The 27920-nt window shown below is 37.7% G+C and overlaps 6 protein-coding genes, 1 long non-coding RNA gene and 1 other non-coding gene across 8 annotated transcripts; 3 read left to right on the forward strand and 5 right to left on the reverse strand.

Annotated features, from left to right (window-relative positions):
• Window positions 1-465: 465 nt before the first annotated feature.
• On the reverse strand, window positions 466-3000 carry LOC103961101 (cell division control protein 45 homolog). The gene has a single exon (XM_009373617.3). It carries the CDS (start codon window positions 2503-2505, stop codon window positions 715-717), a length of 1791 nt encoding a protein of 596 aa, XP_009371892.2. The 5' UTR covers window positions 2506-3000; the 3' UTR covers window positions 466-714.
• Window positions 3001-4093: 1093 nt separating this feature from the next.
• On the reverse strand, window positions 4094-7795 carry LOC103961091 (RPM1-interacting protein 4). Its single transcript, XM_009373606.2, has 4 exons — window positions 7479-7795; window positions 4861-5367; window positions 4394-4576; window positions 4094-4300 (listed from the first exon to the last, which is right to left on the reverse strand). The coding sequence occupies exons 1-4, from the start codon at window positions 7482-7484 to the stop codon at window positions 4271-4273; spliced, it is 726 nt and encodes a 241-aa protein (XP_009371881.2). The 5' UTR covers window positions 7485-7795; the 3' UTR covers window positions 4094-4270.
• Window positions 7796-12105: 4310 nt separating this feature from the next.
• Window positions 12106-15133, forward strand: LOC103961070 (B-cell receptor-associated protein 31). The gene is made up of 2 exons (XM_009373583.3): window positions 12106-12962; window positions 14619-15133. Exons 1-2 carry the CDS (start codon window positions 12677-12679, stop codon window positions 14990-14992), a joined length of 660 nt encoding a protein of 219 aa, XP_009371858.2. The 5' UTR covers window positions 12106-12676; the 3' UTR covers window positions 14993-15133.
• Window positions 15134-15177: 44 nt separating this feature from the next.
• Window positions 15178-17224, reverse strand: LOC103961080 (putative pentatricopeptide repeat-containing protein At3g25060, mitochondrial). Its single transcript, XM_009373595.3, has one exon. The coding sequence runs from the start codon at window positions 17017-17019 to the stop codon at window positions 15178-15180; it is 1842 nt and encodes a 613-aa protein (XP_009371870.2). The 5' UTR covers window positions 17020-17224.
• Window positions 17225-18114: 890 nt separating this feature from the next.
• LOC103961055 (probable methionine--tRNA ligase) lies at window positions 18115-21800 on the forward strand. Its single transcript, XM_009373565.3, has 14 exons — window positions 18115-18473; window positions 18655-18799; window positions 18877-19030; window positions 19138-19293; window positions 19406-19636; window positions 19735-19878; window positions 19964-20054; window positions 20165-20271; window positions 20385-20499; window positions 20747-20865; window positions 20960-21025; window positions 21104-21232; window positions 21335-21472; window positions 21564-21800. Exons 1-14 carry the CDS (start codon window positions 18335-18337, stop codon window positions 21681-21683), a joined length of 1854 nt encoding a protein of 617 aa, XP_009371840.2. The 5' UTR covers window positions 18115-18334; the 3' UTR covers window positions 21684-21800.
• A 269-nt stretch (window positions 21801-22069) lies between these two features.
• On the reverse strand, window positions 22070-22142 carry TRNAK-UUU. The gene has a single exon. It is a non-coding gene; the product is annotated as a tRNA-Lys (tRNA).
• An 82-nt stretch (window positions 22143-22224) lies between these two features.
• LOC125469503 lies at window positions 22225-23003 on the forward strand. Its single transcript, XR_007251787.1, has 2 exons — window positions 22225-22411; window positions 22499-23003. It is a non-coding gene; the product is annotated as an uncharacterized LOC125469503 (long non-coding RNA).
• Window positions 23004-23127: 124 nt separating this feature from the next.
• Window positions 23128-27096, reverse strand: LOC103961047 (ankyrin repeat and SAM domain-containing protein 6). Its single transcript, XM_009373559.3, has 6 exons — window positions 26683-27096; window positions 25558-25616; window positions 25190-25452; window positions 24386-24460; window positions 24235-24297; window positions 23128-23427 (listed from the first exon to the last, which is right to left on the reverse strand). Exons 1-6 carry the CDS (start codon window positions 26787-26789, stop codon window positions 23383-23385), a joined length of 612 nt encoding a protein of 203 aa, XP_009371834.2. The 5' UTR covers window positions 26790-27096; the 3' UTR covers window positions 23128-23382.
• Window positions 27097-27920: the final 824 nt, after the last annotated feature.

Raw genomic sequence — 27920 nt, forward strand, 5'->3', positions numbered from 1 at the left:
CAACAAATTTGTCCAAGTAATTGACGGCCGTTGACGTGATGGTAACAGTTTCAAATTGGATGGACCAAATTGATGCAACTGAACATAATAAGTGGAATTTCTATAAAACTACCTTCGCCTACAAAATATTTTCTAGCTCTTAAAAAGGTCAAGCAAGTCCACCAAATACTTCAAAGCAACACAAATCCACCTCAAATCCTAAATTCAACAGCATTGCAATCAGTGTCATTTTAAAACGAAAAATGATTTTCACACATTTTTTTAGTCTCTTACAGGCTTCTAATTGATCATGTCCCATTAATTACTTTTATATTTTATTCGATGATTATAAATAAAGAAGATCGTGTGGAAAGATAAAAAGGGTGTAAAAATCAGTTTTAGGGTTACAAAGGAAACTTTGAGCTCATATAGGTTACAGGTTGAGAGCTCATATAGGTTACAGGTTGAGAATAGGCGCCAGAGAAATTGATTACTAACCAGAAAAAAATCTCAGTTTATATATGAAAGAAAGAACATGTTACAACAGCAGTAAATAAGAAGATTTATTCAAGAAAAACGAAGAAAAAACGAGAAAAAGACAATTACATACCTCTTGGTACAGATGAACTAAAAGCATACGAAATATCAGTCATCTAAAACATGACCCAAATTTTTGCTCAAAGACTGAAAAAGTAGCTAAAAGTGTGTTGAGTTAGGCGTTTTCCTTGCAAAGTTCTACATCACAGCTTCTGTCAGCCTCACCATGAAGCTATTCATCTTAGCCGCCTCCAGAACAATCCACGAGGACTCAAACAACTCATGGAAGAACTCTGCGCCAATCTCCTGAGCTGCGTTTCTGAACGCGATTCCAAATGCGTTTCCTTGAACCGCTCCAAGTCTAGGCTTCCCACAAACCCCAACTATCAACACCTTTTTAGGCTCTTGTGCCAAGCATGCACAAACCAGAGGCTTCATTTGAGCTCCCTTCTCTCTCAGACCGTCCATCAGAAAATAGCAGAATTTCGTCAATGCCTGAGGGTACCCCAGCAATTTTGCATCCAACGAGTCTTCAAGTTTCACCCACCGAAATTTACTTCCACTTCTTATGCAGCCTCTCTTGGTTATTGCCATGCTTCCTTGCCTTAGAATTGCTCGCTGGATCTTTATTGCTTGTTGCATTCCTCCTTTCAACTTATCGAGATTGTTCATTGACAATGCATCATAAGCCATCCCAAACTCCTTGGAAGCACAAGAACCATCTGATGTCACATACGATTCAAGCAGCGCTGTAACTCCATAAACCACATCTGCTGCAGATACCCTTGATCTGTAACCATGGAGCCGCAGAAAGCTTCTGTAGTAGAAATCAGTGAGTCCATATTCGGGTAAAAACCGTTCAAACTCCTCTTTCATCAGCTGTTTCACTTCTGTATCCATGTACCTGTATTTCTGCTGGCAATCCACAAGCGAAAATCCCATCCTTGCAAGAAGAAGCTTGAGCTTCTTCATCCCATTGTCACTCCACGTCTTCAATTTAGTAGCAATGTACGAAGAACAAAGCATAGAATCGAATAAATTCCACTCCTGCAACAACATTAGCCTAGGCTCATCTTCGTATGTAATTCTAGACGCCTGGGGCACGCGAATCTTCGTGCCATCTTTGAGAGTCACATTAGTCACTGCCTCCAAATTCCCGGAACAGTTAATGTACTGCTCAAGCTCCATCACCGCAGCTTGGTACCTCTCATCCGTTAACCTCTCGTGCAAAAACTGATCCGTTAACGAAACGCAAGCCAACCAAAGCAACTCATTTGTGTTCTTCCTCAAAGAATGTGACAAATCATACATCAAACACCCTGAAGGCTTACCATGAAAAGTACCCAAATGATAATATTTCCTCTTCAGGTCCCGAAAGAGCTTAACTGGGTCGTTCTCCCGATCCACCCTTCTTCGCTTTCTCGACCTGTCTCCATTTCCTTCTTCCTCCTCACTCTGGCTGTCATCACCGTCACTGTCGCTATCCGATTCGGGGTCAAATTCATCATCACTATTCAAATCACTCGCATTTGCCAAAGCCGACACATCCTCAATGTCATACGCCAAATCAGCCTGCCTCTCATCATCCAAAGTATAAAGCACAACCACACGATCATTCTGGTCGCTCAGATTATGCAAATGAATCGGACGATGGCTGTCAACCACGAAAACACGAGCCTTGGGAGACAAATTGAGCAGCTTCTTCAGGTCCCGGTGGCAGCCCCAATTGATCAAAAGTATTGAAACCGGGTTTTCGGACGAAGAACACAGATCCGGGCCTGCATACTTGTGAATCTCCTGAAACGACGAGACCGGATAGCACGCGTATCGGATCGAATCGGACTCCAGGACGTGGAAGATGATTTTGAGGGCACAGAGTGAGTCCGCATCTGAAGTCGATGGGAATATCAGAAGAGGAGATTGAGACGACGCCGTTGCGGACTCACGGAGCCTCCGGTAGAAGGCCTCCACAGTCGTCTCTCTCACCATGAGTTTATAGGGTTTGAACTCAATTGGGCATAGAGATTTCAATGTTTCTAAAGCAAAAATCGAAGCTTTCCTATAAATCCCAATTCTGCGAAACCCTAATTTCAGCTATTCTGATACTACAGCTCAATTGGGTTCGCAGATTTTGGTGCGGGAATGTGTAAATGTAGAAATTGAAGTGAAAAATGAAGGGGGTTTTTTCTGCGTGGAAAGAACTGGAAGTTCTGAATCAAAGTGAAGTACCTGAGATTTGCAAGGATTCGAACACAGCAATCGGTTCCCTGTATTCGATTCAGCTATGGAGGACTGGCAATCCGAAATTTAGAAAGAGAGAGACAGAGAGGGGGGATTTGAGATTTTAGGTTTCAATTTTCAAACATCTAATCTAATATTTTCGTTTGAGTGTTTTAACGTACTTTTTTCAGCGAAATTTGAAGTTTTGAAACGCGCGGCGAAATTTTGGCGCTCGATTGGGTTTTTTGGTTTGGAACTTTGGTCTGTGGGGCGAGAATTGTAAGTGAGCACCCCCAGGGTGGACTCCCATTATTTGTACGGTGAGTGAGGATTGATTATTTACTATTGACCCTCATTTTTCTGCCTTGTCTTTTTTCTTGTCCGCGGCTCAGACACTAAGGGACTGTATTCAATTGGAATTTTGAAGGTTTTTAATTCTTTTAATGAATTCATGGTATTCAATCAGGATTTTAATTGATTATCTGAAATTCAATGGGAATTCAATCAGGATTTTAAGATAATTTATTAAAATTCTTAGAAATCCGAATGTATTCAATTAGAATTTTAAAGAAGTTTATAATATTTCAGGTGTATTCAATTAGAATTAGAATTTAAAGAATTTGTAAAGGTTGAGGAATTAGAGGGAATTTGAGAGATTTTGTAACAAATCTCACATCTCCTCATGAGATTTTGAGAGAATTGAATCAAAATTTTATATGGAATCTCTACAAATCAGTTAAACTCTATAAAAATCTATGAATTTATAAATCCATTAAAATCTCTCAAATTCCCAATTGAATACACCGCCCTAAATTGCAATAATGTAATGATATTAGTAGGGAAAAATCGTGCATAATTCTCCGTTCAAATTTTTGGGAGGACATGTCATTTTATTGCGGTCAGAAGTAGGATAGAATGCCTTTAATCTTTCTGAGTCCCACTAGACATTAGTTATGCTCTACGGAGTGTAAGATACCTTAAGCTTAAAAGAAATCGATTTATGATTCGGTTGAATTTTTGTAGAGGGGTTTTTTAAAATGATGACCTACAAAGCCGAAAGTCAAAATCATTTAGCAACATTACAGAATGAGAAGGAGAACTGAGAAAATAGACCGCGAGGGTACGAGCATCGTTAAGTGTTTATCTCTACCTCTGGTGTCAAAACGAAGGCATCATACATTCCCACAAGAGAATGCATCCCAAAAGAACAAGACAAATATTGCCGGACATTATATATTGAAATGGGATCAAAGAATCTGGTTTTTTCCATCCAATAATGGTTGTTAAATTGGTAACTCAATGGCACAATAAAACACATAAACAAAGATGACAAAAAAGAAGAAGAAGAAGAAAGATGTCCAATCAGAATGGAACGAAAGCTTTATTAATACAAAAATAACACACAACCTTAGACAGATAAAAATGGATGCATTTTATAGAAGGTACTTCTCCCTCGTGGACTCAGAGCCCTTAAGATATTTACAGGTCCAAACACCTTTTAATTTACCCACAAATTCCGAGGTACGATTCAATCTCATTTTCTGCTCCATGGAAAGCAGCAACTCTGCAAAATTTCAGTCCAAATAAGAAAACGAAATGAGACATGAAAAACGGTGTTTGTATGAAAATGTGAGTGATATGGTGATTAATGACAAACCTTGACACTGTCATTGGAACCCTGCTTTCTTGCATCTTGGTAAGACGGCTGAGAAGGAGTCCCTGGTACTTTTCCCGCCCGCTCCTCCCGCACTTTGTTGAATATGTGAGTGAAACCATCAGCTGATGCCGGGTCATTTTCATCCCACTCGCCAAATTTCGGAACAGCAGCACCTTTCTCAGGCTGCCACATAAAACAGAAAACATACTCAAGAGCAAGACTTGACAAAGATATTGTATCACTATAAAACTACCTTTTTTATAAGTTAACTACAGGACCAATAATTTCGAAAACAATGGTTTTTACCTAGCAAAACTTTTTCGAATGATGCTTGATCATCAGTAAATTAAGTTGTTGAGACCATATCTTTTTACTGTAATTAAAATAAAGATGGAAAAATAGACAACAGTTTGACAAGTTTATGATGGTATAACAATATAATAATGGATATGAGGAAGAAAATTTACACTTTCATCGCGAGGTTTGAGGCGGGACCTTCCAGGAGTGCCATGGCTAGATTCATATGAAGCCTTTCCTTCCCAGGAGGGTGAATTTCGTCCTGTGACCCTCGCATTGCGATGGAGAGGTGAACGCTCAACACTGTTCTCAGACCCAGCACTTGGTCGTGCAGGCCTTTGATGGGTATCCCCAGAACTAACTCCACGGCCTCTGTTAGGTTGATGTGCTGATTCACCAGAATTTCTGCGCTGGGCTGGGGAGTTGGCAAATCTTAGGTCATTATCCTCCCTGCTTCTTCTCCGTTCATGAACTGGTTTTTCAGGTTCTGGTCTAACTTTTGGAGGAGAAGATGCAGATATGTCAGAAAGGATGTCCGGGTTCTCTTGGGGGTCATTTGGATTAATCATCTTTCCACCGACACCAGTTCGATCCTTACGGGCCTTATCAAAATAGGCTGTGTAAGGAACACTTTCTTCGCCTTCCCAATTGCCAAACTTTGGTACATGTGAACGTTGCTGCCACATTAAGAAAATACCATCAGGCCTACTATTTTCATCAATCAATACATTTCAGTACATCAAGTAGCATTATATGAAGTATATAAGACCTCGTCTATAAACAGGGTCATTGAATGGGTAAGTTAAAGTAGGCAGATGAAACCACTGAACAGAAACAAGGACCAAATTTTCAAATATGAATTGGACAAGTATGACAGGCAGTTCAACGTGATCACAACTTGATCTCGCTTAACCACATTGCAACAAACTTTCAAATACACACAGTTAGAACAGATCGGGGAAGAAAAGGACATTCAAAATCTAATGCAACTCCCTAAACCTTCTCAAAGCAACGCGAAAGGGATACTTCTTCAACAAGCTTTGCTTGCATTCAAAGAATGAGGTAACAGCTGGTGACCTCACCTTTGTCAGGTGAGACAGTTATGCATTTTCTCAAAGGCATGCTCTTCCCTGAACGTGTTTCCGTTTCTATCATGAGCGCCCTAAAGCGAGAGAGGGAAATGACTGGACGATTAAATGCCCATGGAAAATATTCAAATGAACATACGCCAAATGGTATACCAGATGACACATCCCAATATACCACCTCTACGATTGTCCAATTGCCCACACGATTGTTTGGTTTAGACTGCATACCTATGCCTTTCTAGTTTCTAATCAAAAGCCAATCAATCCAATGCAACATCCTAGTTTAAGTTTTTAACAGCATATACTGACATCAAACCCAAATTCCTTTAAAATCCGTGGTATTATAAGACTATCTTGGCACTACCAATATCAAGCCATTAATTCCAGTTCTCCTTAATTGCAACAAATGAAGGATAACTCATCCAACCTAGTCACCTTGTCACTCAACACTATCGATTTGGAGAAGCTGTAAAATGCACTGAACACTAGTGAACAATGATATCTCTCTTCACACTAAGTAAAACACCGTATATTCATTTTCACTGGGAAGCCAAAGAATTTCAATTCATACAAGAAAGTTGATAAAGAGAGATAAATTTCAGCTTGCTCCAATCAACTCGTTCAGAAAGAGAGAGCTAAAGAGAAACAGCTTTCCGGACTCACCTACTAGTACAAAAAAATACCAAGTTATAAACTTATAATACATAAAAAAAATGTCAACCCATTGATTTCATTTCTCTAGAAATGGAAATTATCCAACATTCTCACTTTGTGCCCCAACAGTATCTGTTGGAGATACCTTAAAATTCATCGAAACAAATGAACAAAGATTTCTCCACCACATAATAAACAATGTAGACTTAGAGAATTTCAAGTGTGATTATGCAAACAAGAAGGAAGGGGGAGAGAAATTTTGTCTAAGAACATATTATCAAACATCTAACACATAAAGGTTTTCAATTACCTACTAGCACTAAAAATTTCAAATAAGATACCATAAAACATCAGCCTCATCAAAAGATTATCCATCCAAAAATTTCAGCAAAAGTATCAACTTCCAAGAATCAAAACACTGGAGCCATATGCATCAGTGTTTAAGCATAATGCAACATCAACTGGACTACACTAGACCGCTCAACCCCATTCCAATCTTCTACTTTGTGACCCTCAAAACAAGAACTCGGCAACCCAAACTCAGTACAACTATTACGCAAATTAACAAAAGCTAGGGCTCCAGTTCGCCCAAGCACAATTTTTTCAATGCGAATTCAACCACATGGGCAAAAAATAAAAAAATGCAAGAATTCTTCTTCTTTTTCGATGTAATTATTGAACATATATCATATACACAAGCTGAAATATAGATTAAAAGGAATGATAAAAGGCACTCTGATTGAGCAACCTAAAGTAAACTCCCCAATAACAGATCCCAGATCAATACTACATCAAAGTTTGCAACTTTACATGTCAACAAGATTTCACATCAAACATTATTGCTCATCAGAAAATAAATTAGTAAACTTACAATCCCAATTCAATATTTTCCATTCCAATTTCCAAAATTAGAAGACAAAATCAGATAAAGCTCATATTTTTCTGAATTTCCATAAATTCTCTTCTTTATTTCCACAAGCAAACAGAATATTCATATATTCAAAAAAATAAAGCACAAAAAAACCCAAAGAAACTTGTGAACTTACTGCCATTTTTCTGTCCACCAGATTTAGAAAAAACCCAGGAAAGTAATGTCAGAGTAGAATCTCCTGGACCAAAACCCACCACAAATACGCAACCACAGTAGCCCCTCCACGAAACCCTTCTACGAACCACCAAGAGAGAGAGCAATTATTTTAGAGAGAGAGAGGAAGAGGGTGTGGAGAGAGAAAGGAGAGAGCTATAAAGGGGTTTATCAACCATTGACGGACTCTACCCGTCATGTTTGACCTTTCTCTCTATGTAAAAGTCCTGCTTCTCCGTTCAAACATCTCTCGGCGAGTTAAGACTCTCTGTCTATTTGCGATAATGCTAGTGGTTGATAACATGCTCTCTTTTTTATTAATTAATTTATCCTCTGTATAATTCAATTTTTTCATCACTTGTTTTCTAATTTTCTTTTTCTTACAAATTATAATGCTACATTTTCCACTCATCAAATTTTGATAGTAGGATAGGATATGTTTTAAGGTTCTCTCATTCAAGTTGTGTTAGCGAGAATCATTCATGCACACATAATTGATTGTGAGGTTTTTCTTTAAAATAAGCAACATTAAAATGATAAAATAGTAATTTACTCACTTTCATTTAAAATTTAGCATGCCTTTATCAATTTGAAGTAATTTTAAGTTGTGCTAGTGAGGGTCGGTCATGTATGAATTATAAAAAAGAAGTATATAGATATGACTTTTTAAACACTGTTGATGCATAGTAGTTCTTGGAATTGGTTTTTCAGTATGTTATGTGTTTTGCTACTCTTTAAAGCAAAGCTACCAATAACAGCTCATGCGTATCTGATTGATTTAAGTTATTGTTCATGATTGGTACAGGGATTAGCAAAATTAATCATACGAAAATGATGTAGTTACTAGTTCTTGATGCAATGTGACCATAGCATTATTATTATTTATTTATTTTTGTACGTATGTGCTTTATGATTGTCTTTTTCTATCGATGTGTTTTATTGGGATTGTCTTGTTTTTATTAGGGATTTTAATTGTGTTCATTTGGGGTTAAACATGATTAGTTTTAGTGGCGGCTAACTTTAAATTGTAATTTGAGGAAACCTCATCTGAAATACGGCTGTGTTCGCCTGTCGATTTATGTGGAAACATTTTCTCATGACTCCTTCTTTTGTCTTCTTCTCAATTTTTTGGGTTTAATTTCTTTTAAAAAGTCGTATTGTAATTAGATAAGAATTTTTAATGCTAGCTTATAATTTTCTTGATTTGGTTTACACTATAATTACTCTTTTGTTTGTGTCTTTTTTTCTAAAAATTAAAATTGCTCTGCCAAGAGTCTGACTACATTGAATTTTAAGATAAACAAAATATCTTTACAAGTAGTATTGTTGAGAGTCTGAATTTCATATTATAGAAATACAGTTTATACACGAACATTTAATAATCTTGAGATTCTTTAACCGTTATCAACTAGTTTGAATTGAATTTGCACATTCTAGTATATGGTGTGTCAGAACTAACTATTTATGTGTTGAACTGAATTGTCCATTACTCTCGCATCACACAAAATTTGTTGCCCTTGATGGTTAATCTCACATTGGAGCAATTAAAGCCTTAGAGCAACTCCACCCTCCCAATTGCTAGGGGGATTGGGGGGATGATTTGATCCACCAAAACCAACAGAATGAGCTCTAGCCTTATGCCCAATCACTCAGGCTATAGTGAAAACCAGAAGGGCCGACTGCTCAATCGGGTCACAATCGCCCATCGCACTAGCTAAGGTAGTCGGACGTCAGGGTGATGTCACACACGTTATAATTCTTTGTGCCAGACGTATGCGCTTCACGCGCACGTGGGCACAAGTCGTCTGACAAAAATCTAGGCAGCTGGCCCTCTACAACAGTCTGGATTTCTCATATTGACAGTCCCTTGTTATCCTGATTTTTATTGAAATTAAACATAATATGATGTTTTTTAATATAATTTTTTAATACCAATTGTCTGGACAATTCATTTAGGGCTTGAGATACGCTCAACTAATTACTGTTCACCAAAAAAAGAAAAAAAAAGAAAAAGGCAATTACTCAATAGCACAGACTATTATCGCCCTAAAGGGTGGAGTTCCTCTTTCATATGTGTTGCTTGCGATGGTGAATTTCATCCTAAACCCTCAACATGGGAGTATGATTTTCTCCCCTCCTAATCTCTCTCCTATTCCCTTCCCTTCTACTTGATCAGTTACGGTTAAGTCACGTTAACATCTTATTTTGATTTTTTTTATAAGGACAATAAGACAAAAAACAATGTGTAAGTAAGAGGAGGGAAGAAAAGGGATAAGAATAGGAGGAGAGAGAATCTTACTACCTAAACGTGAGATGGATTAGCTTTAAATTAGGGGATGCATATTTTATTTTAATCCCATAGAAAGTTCTTCCACAGATAAAGTCCATAAACTGTGAGTGGTAGCTGGGGCTTGGCAGACATTGAAAAAAAAAAAATTATATATATATATATAAATAATACAAACTTAACTATTGATACTCCAAAATACACAGTTAAATTGTATCTTATGTTGTGCTTATCAACTATAAATCGTGTAAAATTTGCTTCCATGGGTAATAAATTAGGTAGGGTTATGAACTTATGCATCTTCTAGAAAGGCCAATTTGTCAACTAATTAAGTTTTAATTTAATTAACAATTGGGTTATTAAACAAAAAGAAAAGCATAAATAAAGCCTTTAATCAAAACTCAATTTTTCATAAACAAATGCCCTAGTTGACATGAAGAATCTGGTTCAAATCTTGAAAGAACACAGCTTTATAGAGAAAAAAAGTATTCTGGGCCTGATTGAGGTAAATTTTTGTGCAAGGGCTTATTTGTTTGTTACGTCACGACATGAATCCGTTTAAAATACAAAGAAGATTCCTGCATTTTGGTTCATTAAAATAGGTCAAAGTAAGATTTGAATACATGAAACTTATTTTGTGGGTACATTTTGAATGGATATGTAAGAAGACATAAAAGCCTGTACCTAAAAATCTCTCATATGTATGACTTACGATTAAGAGCATACCATGAGTTCAAAGATGGATTCACCTTCGAATCCACAGTAATGGTTCAAGCTAATCATGTGATTCAAAACAACACAAGCTATGTAATGTATCTAATACTTTAGCTCAGTCCGATTAAGTTTGTTGACTTGACCGTCGAAAAGTTTCAACCAACACTGTACGTATACATCAGTCACACCCTAAATTATATGTCATCTTTGAATTATAGATTACTAGAGTAATTTGGATTCACGTTGATATTTTTGCTTATTAATTAGCCTCGCACAAAACGAACGACTATATAATAAATGGTGCATCTTTTGTATGATTGTAGTGGCTTTTTGCATAAAGAATCATAGTCTTTTGGGATAACGGCCATATTGTATTCCCATCTAATTGCACAATCTTTCCCACTAATATTTTATCAACTTTTCTTTATCTAATCTCATCACTTCTATAAAGTTTGTATTAAATAGAAAGCCCTCATTAGTTTCATTAATCTTTCCACTTTAACTTTATTCATACACTTAATAGAAAAAAACCTGGTGTTTGTATGGGATTATTTTATACATACAGGTTTAAGGTGAGTGTTGTAATAATATTGTACATGTACAAGGAACAATGTGAGATGTCATCGTTTCATAGTCAAACTTTGGTCTTATTCAAAAGTTTTTGTATTATGCACCAGAGCATAGTGTGTAGCGGAGTTTTAAATGGTTAGATGTTTTGGAATTTTTTGATAACATGAAAAAAGGAATGACAATAGGGTTTTGATACCTTCAATTCTTCAGTAAATATCATGCACCCGAGCATGATAAAACTTTACCTTATTCAAAGAATACAAATATGACTCATTTGAAAGTCTTTTTAAAATAAGCGAAAGTGTTTTTAGAAAAAAAAAAAAGTTTTTGGATTCTAAAAGTACTTCAAGTGTGTTTTTAGGATTCACTTGCACTTTTACTATGAATTTGTTCCAATAACATTTCACTAAAAGTGATTTTAGCCTATTTAAAAGCATTTCCAAACAAGCAAAACAAGCTTTTAACTATAATTATGAATAGTGAGACTGTTTTGGACGAAGCTTTTTTATTGGATGATATTTTTGTACCACTTTTATTCCTTTTTCTTACTCAAAACATTGATAATATGTTTACTAATTCGAAATAGGCAAGGAAAACTTGAAATAACAAAGGAGCGAGTAGATGAATGTTTACAAATCTGAAATCAGATCCAAAAAGTAAAGTAGATGATTTTATATAACCAACGAACCCCAGCTTCATGTTTGTAGCCATAACGTAGATTAGTAGCCCATTGGACCCTCTTCTCTTACATTTTCCAACAAATGCCATATAAATAAATAGTCAAATTGGTAGCATGCAATTGCAAAGTGTGGCATATCAACATATTTGACAAAATTATGGCTTGGTTGAATGTCAAAGTATGTGTATCAAGTAGCAAGACCTTCTCAGTTCTCAACAGTCAAAGTCAAGCCGTTGCAGCTTCTACTCACAATAACAAGTACAGTCAACAATCTCTCTCCCACCTCTCTTCCTCCGGCTAAAAGCTATACGCAAATATCTCTTTTTTTTTTTTTACTTTTTTTTTTTTTTTTTGCCTTCAATTGCACGACAAGTTCATTGCTTTTGACTCTGCAAAACAACTTTACTTTTCATCCCCTAATCTGAAAGCAAAACCCATTTGCAAATAAACCAAATTACACCGCCTTTTCATCCCCTAATCTGGAAGCAAAACCCATTTGCAAATAAACCAAATTACACCGCCTAGTTACTGGAAAAGCCAACAAATTAACAAATGTTTTTCTGCAGAAAAGCTTCCTGCTTTCTTACATTTCCCTCAAAAAGCATAGATCTGTGTCCTTAAACCCCAATTTTTGTCGATAAATCCAGCTTGTAGCAACTGGTTTTGGCTATTTACCTCGTAATATCATTACCCATCACCAAAAAATTCGGATTTTCGGTCAGAAATCCGTTGTTACAGCCAGTATTTATTGCTACAGTGTCAGGAATCTGCTTTTACAAGTCCATGGATCTGTGACTCTGCCTGCCGAGAAATGAAGCTGCTTTTCTGAGAAGCAGTTCCGATTCCATCACAAGCCAAGCAAAAAAAAAAAAAAAAAAAAAACCAGAGCTTTTGGTGGAAGCAGGGAGAGATGATTCAGCTGTTGTTCGTAGTGCTTTTCGCCGAGGGGGTTGTGGCGTTCCTTCTGCTGGTGAAAATTGGGCCGTTGAGGGAGCTGGTAATAAAGAGCTTGGATCAGATAAAAATGGGTAAGGGTCCGGCCACCATAAAAACGATTGCCGGGACCATGTCTGTGATTTTAATCTCCGACTTCATCAGCATTGTGAAGATCCAGAACAAAGGTGTGAAGCTTGGGACGATGTCGCCGATGGATCAGGTTCTGTGGAGGACCCACCTGCTTGAAGCTTCATTGATGGGTATGTTCCTCAATCCTGCTCACTGTTTTCTTAGTAGTTTTGAGTGTTTTGGTTACTATTTAGTTAGGGTTTTCTTGCTTTAGTTATGGCTTTTTGTTAAGAGTTCATAGAGACCGGCTAGCGGCTCACTACTATTGAACACCGATACTGAACCTAACTTAATCACTTGGCCCGTAGATTTTGTACAAACGGTCTCGATGCAATGAGTGGTGGAACCACTCAATACAAGTTCTACTGAATTTTTTATTTTTTTTTTCTCGTGTTTTCGATGTGGGACTTTACATTTTTAACAGTTTTAATTGGAAGTTCACAAATGTGGATGAGTGTGTGGATTATTACACGAGTCCAGCAAGAGAAAAGTAGAAGTTCTCTATCACAATTAGTTTTGTTGCACATAAACAAGAAACTTTTAAGGTTGTTGCCAGTAGGTTCTGTTGAGAAAGGGGATGGTCAGAAGGATGAACGAGTCGCTCCTGGAAAAGAATCTATTGATTCTCTTGCAATTGGTTGGACCGTGATTAACCCTCGGCTTCACAGATGTACCCGCCAATGATTCTTTATACATTACAAGGATCTTTTGGCTTCTTTAGATTGTGTGTTAAAAGAATTGCCCGAAAAAACTGGTTGTTTTGATTAGTGGAATCTAGTAAGAAGGACTAGAAATTGGTCTATTTGTTAAATATCGCTTATCAGACTAATTAAGAAAGTGAAAATATAAGATATAAAGGTTGTCCTTCAGTTGCCTACCCTTTGCCAGTATTTGTTGGTTTTTCCGTTTTAATGTGAAAATAATTTCATTGGTTTTCCTCGTACCCCTATACATTTGTTAAAGTCATATCACTATGAGTGTTATTTCTTATGTTTTTCATTTCCTTTCCTTTTCCGATAGCTTAAGAATAATCAAGTATTAGCATGCATAATTGTATATCTTCTTGGATGTGACATCTTAAATCTGTATGTATCGCATGAGGAGTAGTTTAGTACCAAATCAAATTATATTGAATTCAATCAAAAAATTGCGACCTAAGTTTTGCATTCACAATCTACAGTTTGACTATCACCAATGTAAGGACTCAGTCCACTAGCTAAATAGGCATGGGGGGCGACAAGATAAGCCATTCATTAATAAAATCTTCACGTTGGCCTCGTACGATCACCATCCATTGTAAATGTGATTCGCTGGAGGTTTCTCTCTATTGTTGGAATGACCGTAATTAATTTCACTCTTAAGAACTGTTTCTTGCTCCTCTCTTTTTATGGTTAAATGATGCAAACCTGGCAACCAGATGACTCCATCTCTCTCTTGGACCGTGTCCCGAATCCGCAGAATCGCTGTCTACTGGTTGAATACTTGGTGTCTCCATTCTTCATTACCCTTGGTTGCTGCTAGTCCAGCCTCTCTATCCTTGTACACCTAGTAATCGCTATCATGTTCTGGAAGAGGACGCTTTTGGTTACCGGAAAAGGGAATGCTTAAGTTGATTATACAGTCTTCTTGGGCAACTGACAGTAGTGCTTCATGCATGGTGTCTGCTCTGTGATTGATGTCCGAACTGTTGTTTGCATTCCAGTGAATGATCCTTTCTATCCCTGACGACCCAAGAAATCAAGCACCATTATCTCAGTAAGCTAATCGATAATTGATCTTGCCTGCAGGTTTTACCCTATTTCTTGGATTCATAATTGATCGAATGCACCATTATCTCAGTAAGTTAATCGGATTGAGGAGTAGCGTGGGAGCTTCAAAAGAAGAACTTGATAGGCTTCAGAAAGAGAAGATACAGCTTAAAGAAAAGGAAAATAAATCGTCCCAAGAAATCAAGCAGCTGCAAGACAAAATCTCAACTCTAACAGAGGATTTGAAGAAGCTGAAATTGGAATGTGCAGAGAAGGATAAAAGCATCGAAACTGCGGAATCCCATGTTGCCTCCCTCCAAAAACAGGCTGCAGATCTACTTCTCGAATACGACCGCTTGTTAGAAGACAACCAAAATCTTCAGACTCAGTCTCTAGGTTATAGGATCAGGTAATTTTGAAACACCGCCGCAGTTTGAACTTTGAGAAGTATTTTGCTTACTTGTGATGTTCTTGTCTGACATCCCCTGCCAAAAAGTTGTTGAAAATTTTGTAATTCTCATGAAATTAGAATGTACACTCCCAGGTTTAGTTCATGATGCCTTTCGATTAATAGATATGCACATGGAAATTTGATCTGTTAGAGCAATTCGATAAATTTTCTTTGCTGGAAGGAATGTTTGTCTTCCGAATTGTGCAACAGAAATTCATTCCTGTGCACATATCCGATGGCTCTCATGTCATGATCCAACTTATTCAGGATTTGCATGATATCCTCATGATGTTGGTGTGTCTTATCTTCCATGAGAAAAGCATGTAGCTCTCCATTCACTTCCACAACGCTATAGCCTGGCACTTTCTTTGTTCGTCTTTGTTTCATTATCTTCTTCATGTCTGCTGCATCATCCCACTTCATCGCCATTGCGTAGAAGTTCGAGACCAAAGCGTAAACTCCTAAATCATCCGGATTCAACTCGAGGATCTTCTTTGCCGCGACCTCTCCAATCGATGACTTCCTATGATTGTGGCAACCTGCCAGGAGGGCAACCCAAACAGCAAGGCCAGGTTCAGTATTCACAGAATTTATTAGCTCATAAGCCTCTTCCACTCGTCCAGCACGAGCCAGTAGGTCAACCATGCAAGCATAATGTTTCTCCTCCGGAGTGGTTTTGTACTTATTGACCATAATGTCGAACCAATGCCGGCCTTCTTGTACGAGGCCTGAGTGACTGAAGGCTGAAAGAAGAGAAGCAAAAGTAGCATGATCAGGCTTTATGTTTGTCTCCGTCATCTGGAGGAAGAGGGCTAGAGCTTCCTCTGCATGACCATGAATTCCGTAGCTTGCAATCATAGCATTCCACGAGATTAAGTCTCTGGAAACAATCTGATCGAAGAGAGCACGAGCGTAAGAAAGGGATCCGCATTTCGAATACATGTCAATCACTGCAGTACCCAAAACTTCATCAAAATCAAGCCTCTTCAAGATATATGCATGTGCGGATTTACCCCATTTCAAAAACCCCACCTGTGAACATGCTAGAAGTGCACTCACAAGACACGCTGAATCGGGTTCAAGTCCACTGCCCTGCATCTCTACTAGCATTTTGAGTGCACGCCCTGCGAAGCCATTTTGAGCAAAGCCGGAAATCAAAGAACCCCATGAAATGGCATTCTTGTAAGGCATCCTATCGAACACCCTATAAGCTAGCTCCAAATGCCCGTTCTTTGCATACATATGGGCAAGGCTGGTTTGAACCATAACATCCATACGAAGACCTCTCCGAATCATAAACCCGTGAACAGAAAGACTCATTCTCAAGTCCCCAAGACTTGCACAAGCCTGTACCAACCCCATCATCGAAACCTCATCAAATTCGATTCCCTCATGTTGCATTCCCCTAAACATCTCAACTGCTTCCATAGGCATTCCACTCTGCACAAACCCTGATATCATTGTTGTCCAACAAACAAGGTCCTTTCTAGGCATCTTCTCAAACACCACCACTGCTTCACCCATCTTCCCGCTCTTGGCGTACAAGTTCAAAACAGATGATCCCACAAACACATCACGTTCGTACCCGCAACCCACCGCCTTAGACCAAATTTCCTCACCAATCTCCAAGTCCAACATGCTTGTGCACGCCTTAATCGCGACAGTAAAAGTCGAGCTATCAGGTCTAACTCCTTCCGCTACCATCTGATGATATAAACTTAAAACTTGAGACGGATAATCTTGCCGAGAATACGCGACTATCATGGCATTCCATGCATTCACGCTTCGTTGAGGCAATTTATCGAACACTTTGCGGGCGGATACAGTATCCCCAATACGTGCGTAGGACGCTATGAGTCGAGCGTTGGAGCTTCCATCGGCGACGGTACTAGTCAATATCATAAGAGCATGGACTTTAGCTATGGAGGTCTTATCCGTGCAGGATAAGAGGAGAGCTCTGAGGCGGTTTGGCCATGGAAGTAACTGCATCTATGCATGGGAAGCTAAAACTTGATATTCTGTTAACACCTAACAGGTTACTGTTTATAGCCGTTGCAAAAAGAGATATTATTATTTCCTACTTTACTTTTGCAATTTGTTTGATTTTCTTTTGAGCGAATATCACACTTTCTTTTAGGTTAGGACATAATATTCGATCAGATAAAAAAAGACAGAATAATTTGGTCCAAATCCCTTCTTATTTATTAAATTTTTTATTAAAAATATATATATTTACATTAAGACCTCTCACATTATTCACGAGACCTGTCATTATCTCCCACTTACATGGTAAATTCTTACAACATTAACTCTTTTCCTGTTAAATTATCTAATTAATTGTTTTTATTTATTTGGGATTTTGGTGATGGTACTTGCTAACATTTGGAAATATGTTTGAATTATTGACGCCAATATGTTCTTGATCGAGCCATAGATTCTTTTGGCGTTGAATTTGATTGGTTGGAATTAAAAATTAAATTTATTATGATTGCATCTAGAATTTGGTATCCTTAATAGAATCAAAGTGTACAAATGCTTGTGTACCCTTTATGCGATCAACTAAATTAATCAAATTAATTTGTATGGATTTGTTTAGTACTATTTGGGCTTTGTCGTGATTTTATACAACTTAGATATTTGATTTGGAATTTGAGAATTAATAAACATTTTGAGTTTGAACCAAACTAAATCATACTAAATTGTTTGATTCAAGAACTTGGCGCAGTGAAATAAACACGAGTCAGACTAGTTTTCAATTTCTTTGCTCGCAAGAAAACTCACTTCCTTGACCCCCACTTTTCTTTGCTTGCAAGACAATTATTTACTTCATTTTCTTTTACATTTTATGTAAAAGGTTACAGATTCAAGTCATAGAAACAACTTATTCGTAAAACATGAGTAAGGCATGGACATTATCCCCGACCCTTGCAAAGCCAGGAGCTTTATCGGTTAAGGTCGCTATTTTTCATTTTTTGTATTTGATATTTAATTCTCTCTGATCACTCCATATATAAATTATTAAATTAAGCAGAAAAAGAAGAAGAGTCTTCTTGGCTCTAAAGTTGAAGGAACCAATAGAAAAATTATATAAATTCTGTTGGTCTACTCATAACCCACAACTTAGGAAAAGAAGAAGAAGAAATCAGATCCCAAATTCCATTACCAAAAGTTGGGGAAGCAAATTGCATCTATTTGTTTGAGCATATATTTGGAGAATTATTCAGTTTGTGAATATTAAAGCTACCAACATTCTGTGAACCCTCATTTCTGCACGCAGAACAACCTCTTTGTGAGTTATCAAATCATGGACGATCAATCAGACGGCGGGGAAGGCAACTCCCAAAGAAATCCGAAGCTGCCGGTACCCGGAAAACGCAACATACTCATCACAAGTGCCCTCCCTTATGTCAACAACATCCCTCACCTTGGCACCATCATTGGCTGTAAGTATAATTCCCAACTACTGCTCTTTCCTCGCCTTGTTTTAGCTCGCTTTATTTATACACAAATCGCAGTTTCACGTTTGCAACATGTTCGTGACTTTAATTTGTTTGAGACCGTGATTTGCGGTTTGATGTTTTTATGCATGCTTATGATTGTATTTCATATATGGACATGATGCAGGTGTTCTAAGTGCTGATGTTTACGCTCGATACTGTCGCCTTCGCGGGTACAATGCGATATACATATGTGGGACTGATGAGTATGGGACTGCAACTGAGACAAAAGCTAGGGAGGAAAATTGTACTCCACAGCAAATTTGTGACAAGTAAGTTGTGACAAAAGTTCGGATAGTTATAGCAGTATGAACTTTTTACTAATTATGGAGCTTAAATGGTTTTGTAGATACTATGAAATTCATAAACAGGTCTACGAGTGGTTCGATATAAGTTTTGATAAATTCGGACGCACGTCAACTCCTCAACAGACAGAAATTTGCCAACATATTTTCAAGAAACTTATGGAGAACGGATATTTTTCCGAGAACACAATTCAGCAGGTATATATGTACTAGTACTACTGCTCGTGTGAAAATTTACATCACTTTACTGCTTACTTAAGTGAAAATTTTGTATCTAAATGGTTTGAATTTCGGCAACAATCCAGCTGTTTTGTGAAACATGCGATCGTTTTTTGGCTGACCGGCTAGTGGAAGGCACTTGCCCAACGCTAGATTGCGGCTATGATTCTGCACGAGGAGATCAGTGTGATAAGTGTGGAAAGCTGTTGAATCCAACTGAGCTTAAGGATCCTAGATGTAAAGTATGTTTAGCTCCTTGAGATTTTGTACTTCATTACTGTTAATTTGTTAGGATTTCGTCGAAATTACCAACTTCTTATTTCCTGGTTTTGTACTCAAAACTGTAATCAACAGGCATGTCAGGCACGGCCATGCATACGAGAGACGAACCACTTATTTCTAGAGCTCCCTTTACTGAAGGATAAAGTGGAAGAATTTATCAACAACCTGTCAGTTGAAGGATCTTGGAGCCCGAACGCTATTCAAACTACATACGCATGGCTTAGAGAAGGACTTAAGGTGCGATGTATGACGAGGGACCTTAAGTGGGGTGTTCCCGTTCCACTCGAAAAATTTGAGGACAAGGTTAGCACTTAATTTATGTAACAAATGGTGATTTGCCCTTTGTTAATGTTTACTAGAAATTTGACTTTTTTTTCTTTGCCAATTTATGATATGCTTAGGTTTTTTATGTATGGTTTGATGCGCCTATCGGTTATATCTCTATCACTTCGTGCTACACGCCCGATTGGGAGAAGTGGTGGAAGAACCCCGGAAATGTTGAGCTGTACCAGTTCATGGGCAAGGACAATGTGCCATTCCACACGGTAAATATTTCATCTTGTTTATCTGGAAGTTTGTAACTTTGTATTTGTTCCTGAAATGTTTATTTGTGGTACGATTTGATTCCAGGTTATGTTTCCATGTACGCTTCTTGGAACCGGAGAGAATTGGACACTGATGAAGAGCCTTAGCGTTACAGAATATCTGATGTATGAAACAGGTAATTATGCGTGAGAATATGCGATGATCTTCTCAAAAGTTTGACTATTTAAAGTTTCAGCTCATACTTCTGTTTCTCTTTTCATTTTCTCTCATTGATCGATGCCACAGGGAAGTTTTCCAAAAGTAGGGGAATAGGAATTTTCGGCAATGATGTGCAAGAAACAAACATTCCCTCAGAAGTGTGGCGATATTATTTGCTAGCTAACCGGCCAGAGGTAATCTGTTTTTTCTTCAGCTGCTGGTGATTTTGCAGTTCTTGCGTTGTACTTGGATAGTTGCAAATTCCAACGGTTATTACTTAATTATCTGTTTCCTTAATCATGATTAGGTCTCAGACACTGTTTTTACATGGGCGGACTTACAAGCAAAACTAAACGCTGAGTTGCTGAATAATTTGGGAAATTTCATTAACCGGGTATTGATCTTCATTGCAAAACCTCAAGGTCAGTTATCCGCTAAACAAAGAATTTTATAATTCGGAGTTTACTTGAATTCACTTTCGAGGTTTTCGATTTCCTTGTGTTTTACGAAAGTTCAAAACACTTAACTACATTTCTGTTTTTACTTGTTATATATCTTGTATCACATTTTTTTTCTTCTTCGATCATCATATTGTGATCAAATTTATGTACCATGTTCTGCTCTCTCTTGCATTTTGGCATTCATGTGAACTTTCACTTTCTCCTGCAGGACAAGGATATGGATCTATTATTCCAGAAGCTTCTGGGGCGGAATCACATTCCTTGACGAAAAGATTGGCAGAGAGAATCGGCATACATGTGGATCAATACATAGAAGCCATGGAGAAGGCAATTTATATCTGAAACTAATCTCTCAATTCCTTTCTGCACTATCTTGTTTGACTAAGGAGTTACATTATCTCACAATCGGCGATATGTATAGGTCAAGCTAAAGCAAGCACTGAAAATTGCAATGAGCATATCCAGTGAGGGCAATGCATATTTACAAGTAAGCTCGTAAAATATCAGTTTTTCTTCTTCAAATTATTGACAGTTTATGAATGAAGGTTTCCCATATGTAATGCAGGAGAACCAGTTCTGGAAACTTTACAAACAAGATCAAGCTTCCTGCTGTATTGTCATCAAGACTTCTGCAGGACTCGTTTATCTTCTCGCGTGCGTGCTGGAACCTTTCATGCCTTCATTTTCTCTCAAGGTACAAAAAATATGTCTTGTATCGAGCAGATTAAGGACAAACAAAATACTTCACTCCATATTTACCAACTTGGTATTAATTTTTCCTTTTCATATCCAACAGGTGCTAAAGCAGCTCAATTTGCCATCCGAAAATCAGTTTTCGCTTTGCAACGAGGATGTTGAAAGGGCAAGAAAGCCTTGGGAAATATTACCTGATGGTCACAAGATTGGGACACCAGAGCCTTTGTTCAAAGAAATGGTAACATTATATGTTCATGTATAATCTTCTATATCCGTTGTCTGTGGTTTTTGAAATGTAATGTAATTGTTTTCGACTTATTGTTTCTCAGAAAGATGAAGATGTGGAGTTCTTTAGGAGCAAGTTTTCTGGAAGCCAAGCTGAAAGGGTTGCCAAGGGAGAGGCTGAAGCAAAGAAAATGGCTGAGAAATTGGAGCAAACAAAAATTTGATGCTTCCTTTATATAATAAGTAGATTCCTTGTTGTAGTAACTTGTATGGAAGGGTTGGAGTCTACCAAGTGCTTAATTTATGAATGAATAATGAATTTTGAAGGATTTTGCATACTATTTTGAACGTTATGTTTATAGAATTAAGTTGAGATTTTCTAGTATGCATCCGTGTATATTATACACTATCATCTTTAGCCATTGAATTTTGGCACATTCAACGCTTCATTTATTCGGTGCATGCTATATAATAGAATTTTAGAAAGAATTTTTTAGTATGCATTTCAATGCTTAATTTCATCCAGTGCATGTCATGCGGTAAAAGAGATGAGACTCAAAATGATGGTTGAATTCAATAGCAGGACAACAAAATAAAAAGATGAAAAAAACGCCGTCTGTGGGAATCGAACCCACGACCACACGGTTAAAAGCCGTGCGCTCTACCGGCTGAGCTAAGACGGCATTTGCGACAGTAAACCACAAAGGATTTTATTTGGAGATTAGCGGCTAGTTTACTTCACCTCCTGATTCTGGGGATTCCAGTTTAGAGCTACAGTGCCTCCACAACAAGGGCGGAAATCACAGAACCGCTCTCCCTCCTAAGGAAACCCCAGAAACATCCAAACCGCTAGAGCCAGCAGATGACTTGGATCCCAAGACGATGCTCAGAATCACGCCAGGAATCAATCGCCTGATCATCACCGTTTCAGTCCTCTTCTCCTTCATTCTCGGTCCTCTTTTATCTCTCTCTGTGTCTCTCCTCATTTCTCTCTCTCCAATTTCTATTTGCTGATTTCTGACTTTGATTTTGCATGCAGGAATCCCATTGATATACAAATCCGTGGAAATCCCATTGATTTCTAAGACTAATAGCTTTGCATCTCCAGTTAGTTATCATGCATTCACCATCTTATGTTTTCTTATGCTAATCTTCCTGCCAATTTCAATAGACGTTCTCCTGGCAGCTCTACGAGAATGGAGAAGATACAAGCAAGAAAATAAGAGGTAGTTAGCACGGAAGACCAAAGTGAACAAAGCATCTTGATCGTAGTCGACACGTAGCACTTTTCTGTTATTTGTGATACATGCGTGTTTCTTGCGGCCTTGGGGAGTAGACCAAGGGGTAAGGAAGGGATGCATCGAAAAGGCAGAAGATGACCTTCTTGAGTACGTGCCATTGAATTTGAGGAGGCGGCTGCGGTGTTCAGGGCGGCGGAATTATTTGTTAGTGTTAGCCGTTCGGTTCCCTTTTCAGATTCATTAGGGATGTATTTGCCCAAATATATATTTCATCTCAAAACCGCCTTGGGGGATCTTTAATCATTTCTTCGGTTTTGGACATAGCACCCGCAACTTAATTTCCTACGCAATTATTCACCTAAGAGCGAAAAACATCGGATTACAAGTTCAAGCTGTGAGATTGGTCAGTAAAATGTAAAGGTATCGGTAGACGGAACACAACAGCACATCCATAAAATTTAAATTTCGAGCTGTTCCAAGCTAACAAATTCACAAGGTTTATATCTATAATGAGCACATTGAAAGCCACTTACAGCGATGCGTACTAGAACGAACGGGAAAGAAAAATGAGGGGTAAAATAAAGTTACAAGCAGGTTGATACCAATCGAAATAAAGCCTGCCAGACTGAGTCATACTAAACATGATGAAACAAGGCCATGAAACGGCTCCACCCCTCAAATGTCAGACTCTTGATTCCAATGCCAAAAGTATCTTCTTCCTTGGTCCCTGAAACCCCCAGATGGAAAAGGTTAGCTCAAAGCTCCGTAGCCAAAACTCATTTGATCAAACGGAATACTCAAATTGCTTGTATATTCATCACCATTACATTATGCACAATCACGGGAAATTGAAGGATACTAACATATCACGTGGTTCTAGCAAAATTAAGGAAAATAAAAAACTACAACAAAAAAAACCATTGAGGCATAGACAACGGTGTGCCCAAGCCTAATCTTCCTTTGATCTAGTGTTATAAAAAATGAATTTCAGTAAAACAAATAGTTTAACTGTTTGAAACAACTGTAACGCAACAGGATTAGTTTCAGGTCAAACGAACAGACACCGTCCTGAACATTAATTAATGATAGCCCTAATTGGTGTTTGAAATTCTCTGTTTTATTTTAAACTCCACGACATCCAACTGATGTTAGGAAAGTAACTATTGTTCAACCATGCAATTCTATTTAATTTTATTAGACTATTGTGAGGATGGTATATATGCTTTACAATAAATGAATTTTTCCTAGTGATTCAAGAATAACTTCAAAAAGCTTTTATGCCACTCTAGCATGTTGAAACATAGGTTGTACAAAGTTTTCTGACATGCACCCACAAACAAACATGTAAACTAGTATACTTCAAATCACAAGAGCATACCACAGGTTCAGTAACAATAAAGTCGACATAAAATAAGTATGGATTTCTTAGTTTCGAAAACAACAAATGCGTATAACATATTGCCTATTGGGATACGAATACGATATTCATAATTCATGTTTCAAGAATTCTATCTGGGAATTTGGTTGAGCTTACCATTGGTATTCCTAGAGCCTTGAGGTCCTCATCAGTCATGTGCACAAGAGCTGTCATATCAACCTGCATAAACACATGGAATTGAGCACTCGAAGGTAATCAAATGCAGGTGGTGGAAAAAAGAAAGAAAAAAAAGCTGTAATCTGCTTACTTCCTCTGCCTGAAATGTGATGGAGTATTTTTCAAGATCCAAGGACGTCAAAAATTCATCCACTGATGAACCAGCCTGTACCAAAAGAGGTATGCGTCATGAAATTAAGAGCCAACTGTCGTAATGAGTGTGTGTATGTCTTAGGATGGGATATTGGAACATAGACACTCAATACTTCAATCTAGAAACAAAATGAATTTTCTTTTATGCTTACTCAAAGACATTGCAACGTAAAAATACCCGTATACCACCAACAATTGATGAACCACTTCATGAAATGATTTCTTCCTGTCACGCCGATTATTGTAAAGAAGTCTTATTCTTATTTATTTCTTAAGAAGCCTGTTAGAAAGTCCCTTCAGGCCACCCTTTCTGGTGCAAAATAAAGTATGAAACTGCTTATTCGTTCTACATGAAGACAATATTTAAGATCAAGTCCTAATGAAACCTCATACTTCTATGTTGTAATGTTGTAATGTCAACCCAGTAACTGCTATATACATACTATTCCCAAACCCATCCCATTCTGGCCCCTTAAACAAATAGAAATTAAAAAAGGGAATGGAAAAGATAGTAGGGTCAACACATATCTAAAATCAACATGTTATATGTCGTAAAGCAAACTTCCGCTTGGTGAAACATTTTAAATATTGAAAAGTTTTCCTCTTGAGCAACGTAGTAAAGAGAACCTAACTATATTAATTCTAGTAATCATATGTCGAGAGCAATCTCAAACACACCGAGTGTAAGTGTGTGAGTGTGTGCTTACTGGTATGAAATTACAAAAAATAAAACACTTCATGCCTTCTGTGAAGCCTTCTTCCTAGGAGCTGGGTTGGCCACTTTTTTAGTCTCTGTTGCAGGGGTGCCAACAGCAATACTTCTCCTGGCTGGTTTGGCAGCCTCCACTTTCGGTTTTGGTGGATCAGTGTTCATTGGTTGTGGATTCATAGTACCAGATAGCTTTTCGCGCAGGTCCCTTACACCTGAAAGGGATCGATTTCCACTTTTTTTGAAACTTTTCTTTTGGAGCTTCAATCGAAGGTCCCGAGCATCGACTTTTCGATCTTCACAAGATATTAACACACAGTCAGCAACCAAAGAAAGATGACTCAATGGCATAAAGCCATAGCTGAAGTTTTAGTTGCAGGTGAAAGTGTCATAGCCCATACTTGAATCTTGAGGATCATCCTGATATAGATCATGCTCCCACTTGCCATCTTGTCTCTGCCTGCAAAAGGATATGCCATGAACTCAATTATGAAGCTTTTTGGACTGAATAACCTTAGTCCAATCAAACACTAACAGTTGAATTGACACAAAGTAACCATTCAACAAATTGCATCCTCTAAAGTTTTGGACAAAAAGTATATGCACCAAATGGGTCAAAGAATCTGGTGAAGGCCAAATTGCAACACCAAATGCAGTATCTTTGTAACTACAATGATTTCATCAAGAATGAAACAATTACAAGTGCTCTCATTGAAGTCTTCAAAATTCATCAACTAGGACCAGACTTATCATGCACCCCATCAGTTCATTTCAACAAACACAAAATCAACTGTGCTAATAACATTGCCACTGCCACACAATTCTGTCTTATCAAACACAGATGTAAGTCATACATAAATAAGAGGTCACAACTTTCACTACTAGAAATACAAAAATAACAACTTTTTGTAATAAAAATATGAAGAGTCAAGTGGTAGAAATAGAGAAAATGGTAAAACAAGGAGTCCAATGGTATCCAAATTTGATTCCACATACCACTTTGTAAAGAGTCCTCATTTCAATGAAAAGGAGATCGATGGATATGAATACCAATTCAATTGCATACATGTTTAATGGTATTGATAACAATGCTGTAAGCCTGATATCCAGCATTTTGAAAGTATAAAACTGTTGTGGACTATTGTTACTTGCGTAATCATATTGGATTTGAAAGAATTGTTTATCAATATCCAACCTTTTCTATTTATAAGGATACTATCATCATTATTAGCTATTAAAGTTGCCAACTGAGACCAAATTCCTGAACTTTTTCCACCTACTTTGACTATCAATACAAATCCAACTCCAAAAACTGATATTTCTATTAATCGAGCGCATCACGAAAACTATTCTGCAACGTACAAAGAAAAAGGGCAACAAAAACCACACTCTAACATACACAATTCAAACCCAAAAACATATAATCGGTGCAAACTAAACCAAAATCCACAAACTACCAGAAGAATCATTGCCATCGATTCCCGTTCTTTGGAAAAACAAGAAAAAGGAAGGAAGAGAAAGCGAACCTCTTTCCAGCTATCTGTCTACGGCGACCAGAGTCCTCCCTGAAGCCGCCATTGAGGCGGTCCTTTGCGGACAACTTGGTATCAGCTTCCTCTCGATCAGCATACATCTCCCTTAAATACAAGAAACCCTAAATCCTAACTCCGAACTCACACTTGAACCCTAACGGGTCGGGAAAAAATGGGGAAAAAGCACAACCTAACAGTCTGGAATTCGAAATATTAGAGAGACATGCAGAGAGAGGAAAAGGGGGAATATTTGGGAAACCCTAACCCTCGTTTTATCAGTGAGAGAAAAAAGATGAACGCTGTAAAAGAGGCGGAAGTAATTGAATTCCAGAGAGGAGAGAGAGAGAGAGAGAGAGAGAGATTTGATTGGAAACGGAGAAAGCCGGTTCAGCTGTAAAACAATTTGAGATATTATGACGCCGTCACTTGATATTTCGGGTTCGGATCTCGGCATCTTTTGATTGTTCGGAGGGGGATTTGGCCAACGGTGAATTAGTGCTGTGATACGCACCGCATTGGCGCCTTTTACAAAAAAACAAAAAAAAAAAAAATTTGCCCTTTTTTACTTCTTAAATTAATTTTGGAAAAAAGTTATTATACAAAATGATCTTTGAGATTTGCATGGTCAATAGAAATGGTCCCGAGTTATCCATCATCCATGATTTTGGTCATTCCGTTAAAAACTCTTTGGGCAATTTTCAAAGTTTTGTAATTCAATCGATTCTTAACCAAATTCGACCCATAATATATCAAAATGAAGATAAGAAAATGTAGAACAAGATTATACCTATTTGGAAGCCCAATGATCACCGGAGATGTCCGACCAAACCTAGGCGAGTTAGCCTTCGAAAAAGGTACCATTCTCTTCGTCTCGTCAAGAAGTATTATTTTCGTTTTTGAATCACTCGATTTGGTTGAGTATTGAATAAGTTATGAACGTTTAAAGTTAACCTAGTTTCCGACGAGTTTTCCAGTTTTCATGCGGACCAGTCACCTTTCAAGCTATTTTCCGGTCATCTCCAGCAACCATTGGGTTTCCAAATAGGTATAATCTTGTTCTACACTTTCCTATCTTCATTTTGATATATTATGGGTCGAATTTGGTTAAGAAACGATTGAGTTACAAAGCTTTGAAAATTACCCAAAATCGTTTTTAACGGAAAGGACCAAAGTCATGGATGGTGAACAATATCAGGGACGATTTCTATTGATTTTCAATCTCATAGACCATT

Source organism: the organism of the source record quoted next, unplaced genomic scaffold (assembly GCF_019419815.1).
Source record: "Pyrus x bretschneideri cultivar Hongxiangsu unplaced genomic scaffold, Pyrus_bretschneideri_v1 Contig10, whole genome shotgun sequence".
Lineage (NCBI taxonomy): Eukaryota > Viridiplantae > Streptophyta > Magnoliopsida > Rosales > Rosaceae > Pyrus > Pyrus x bretschneideri.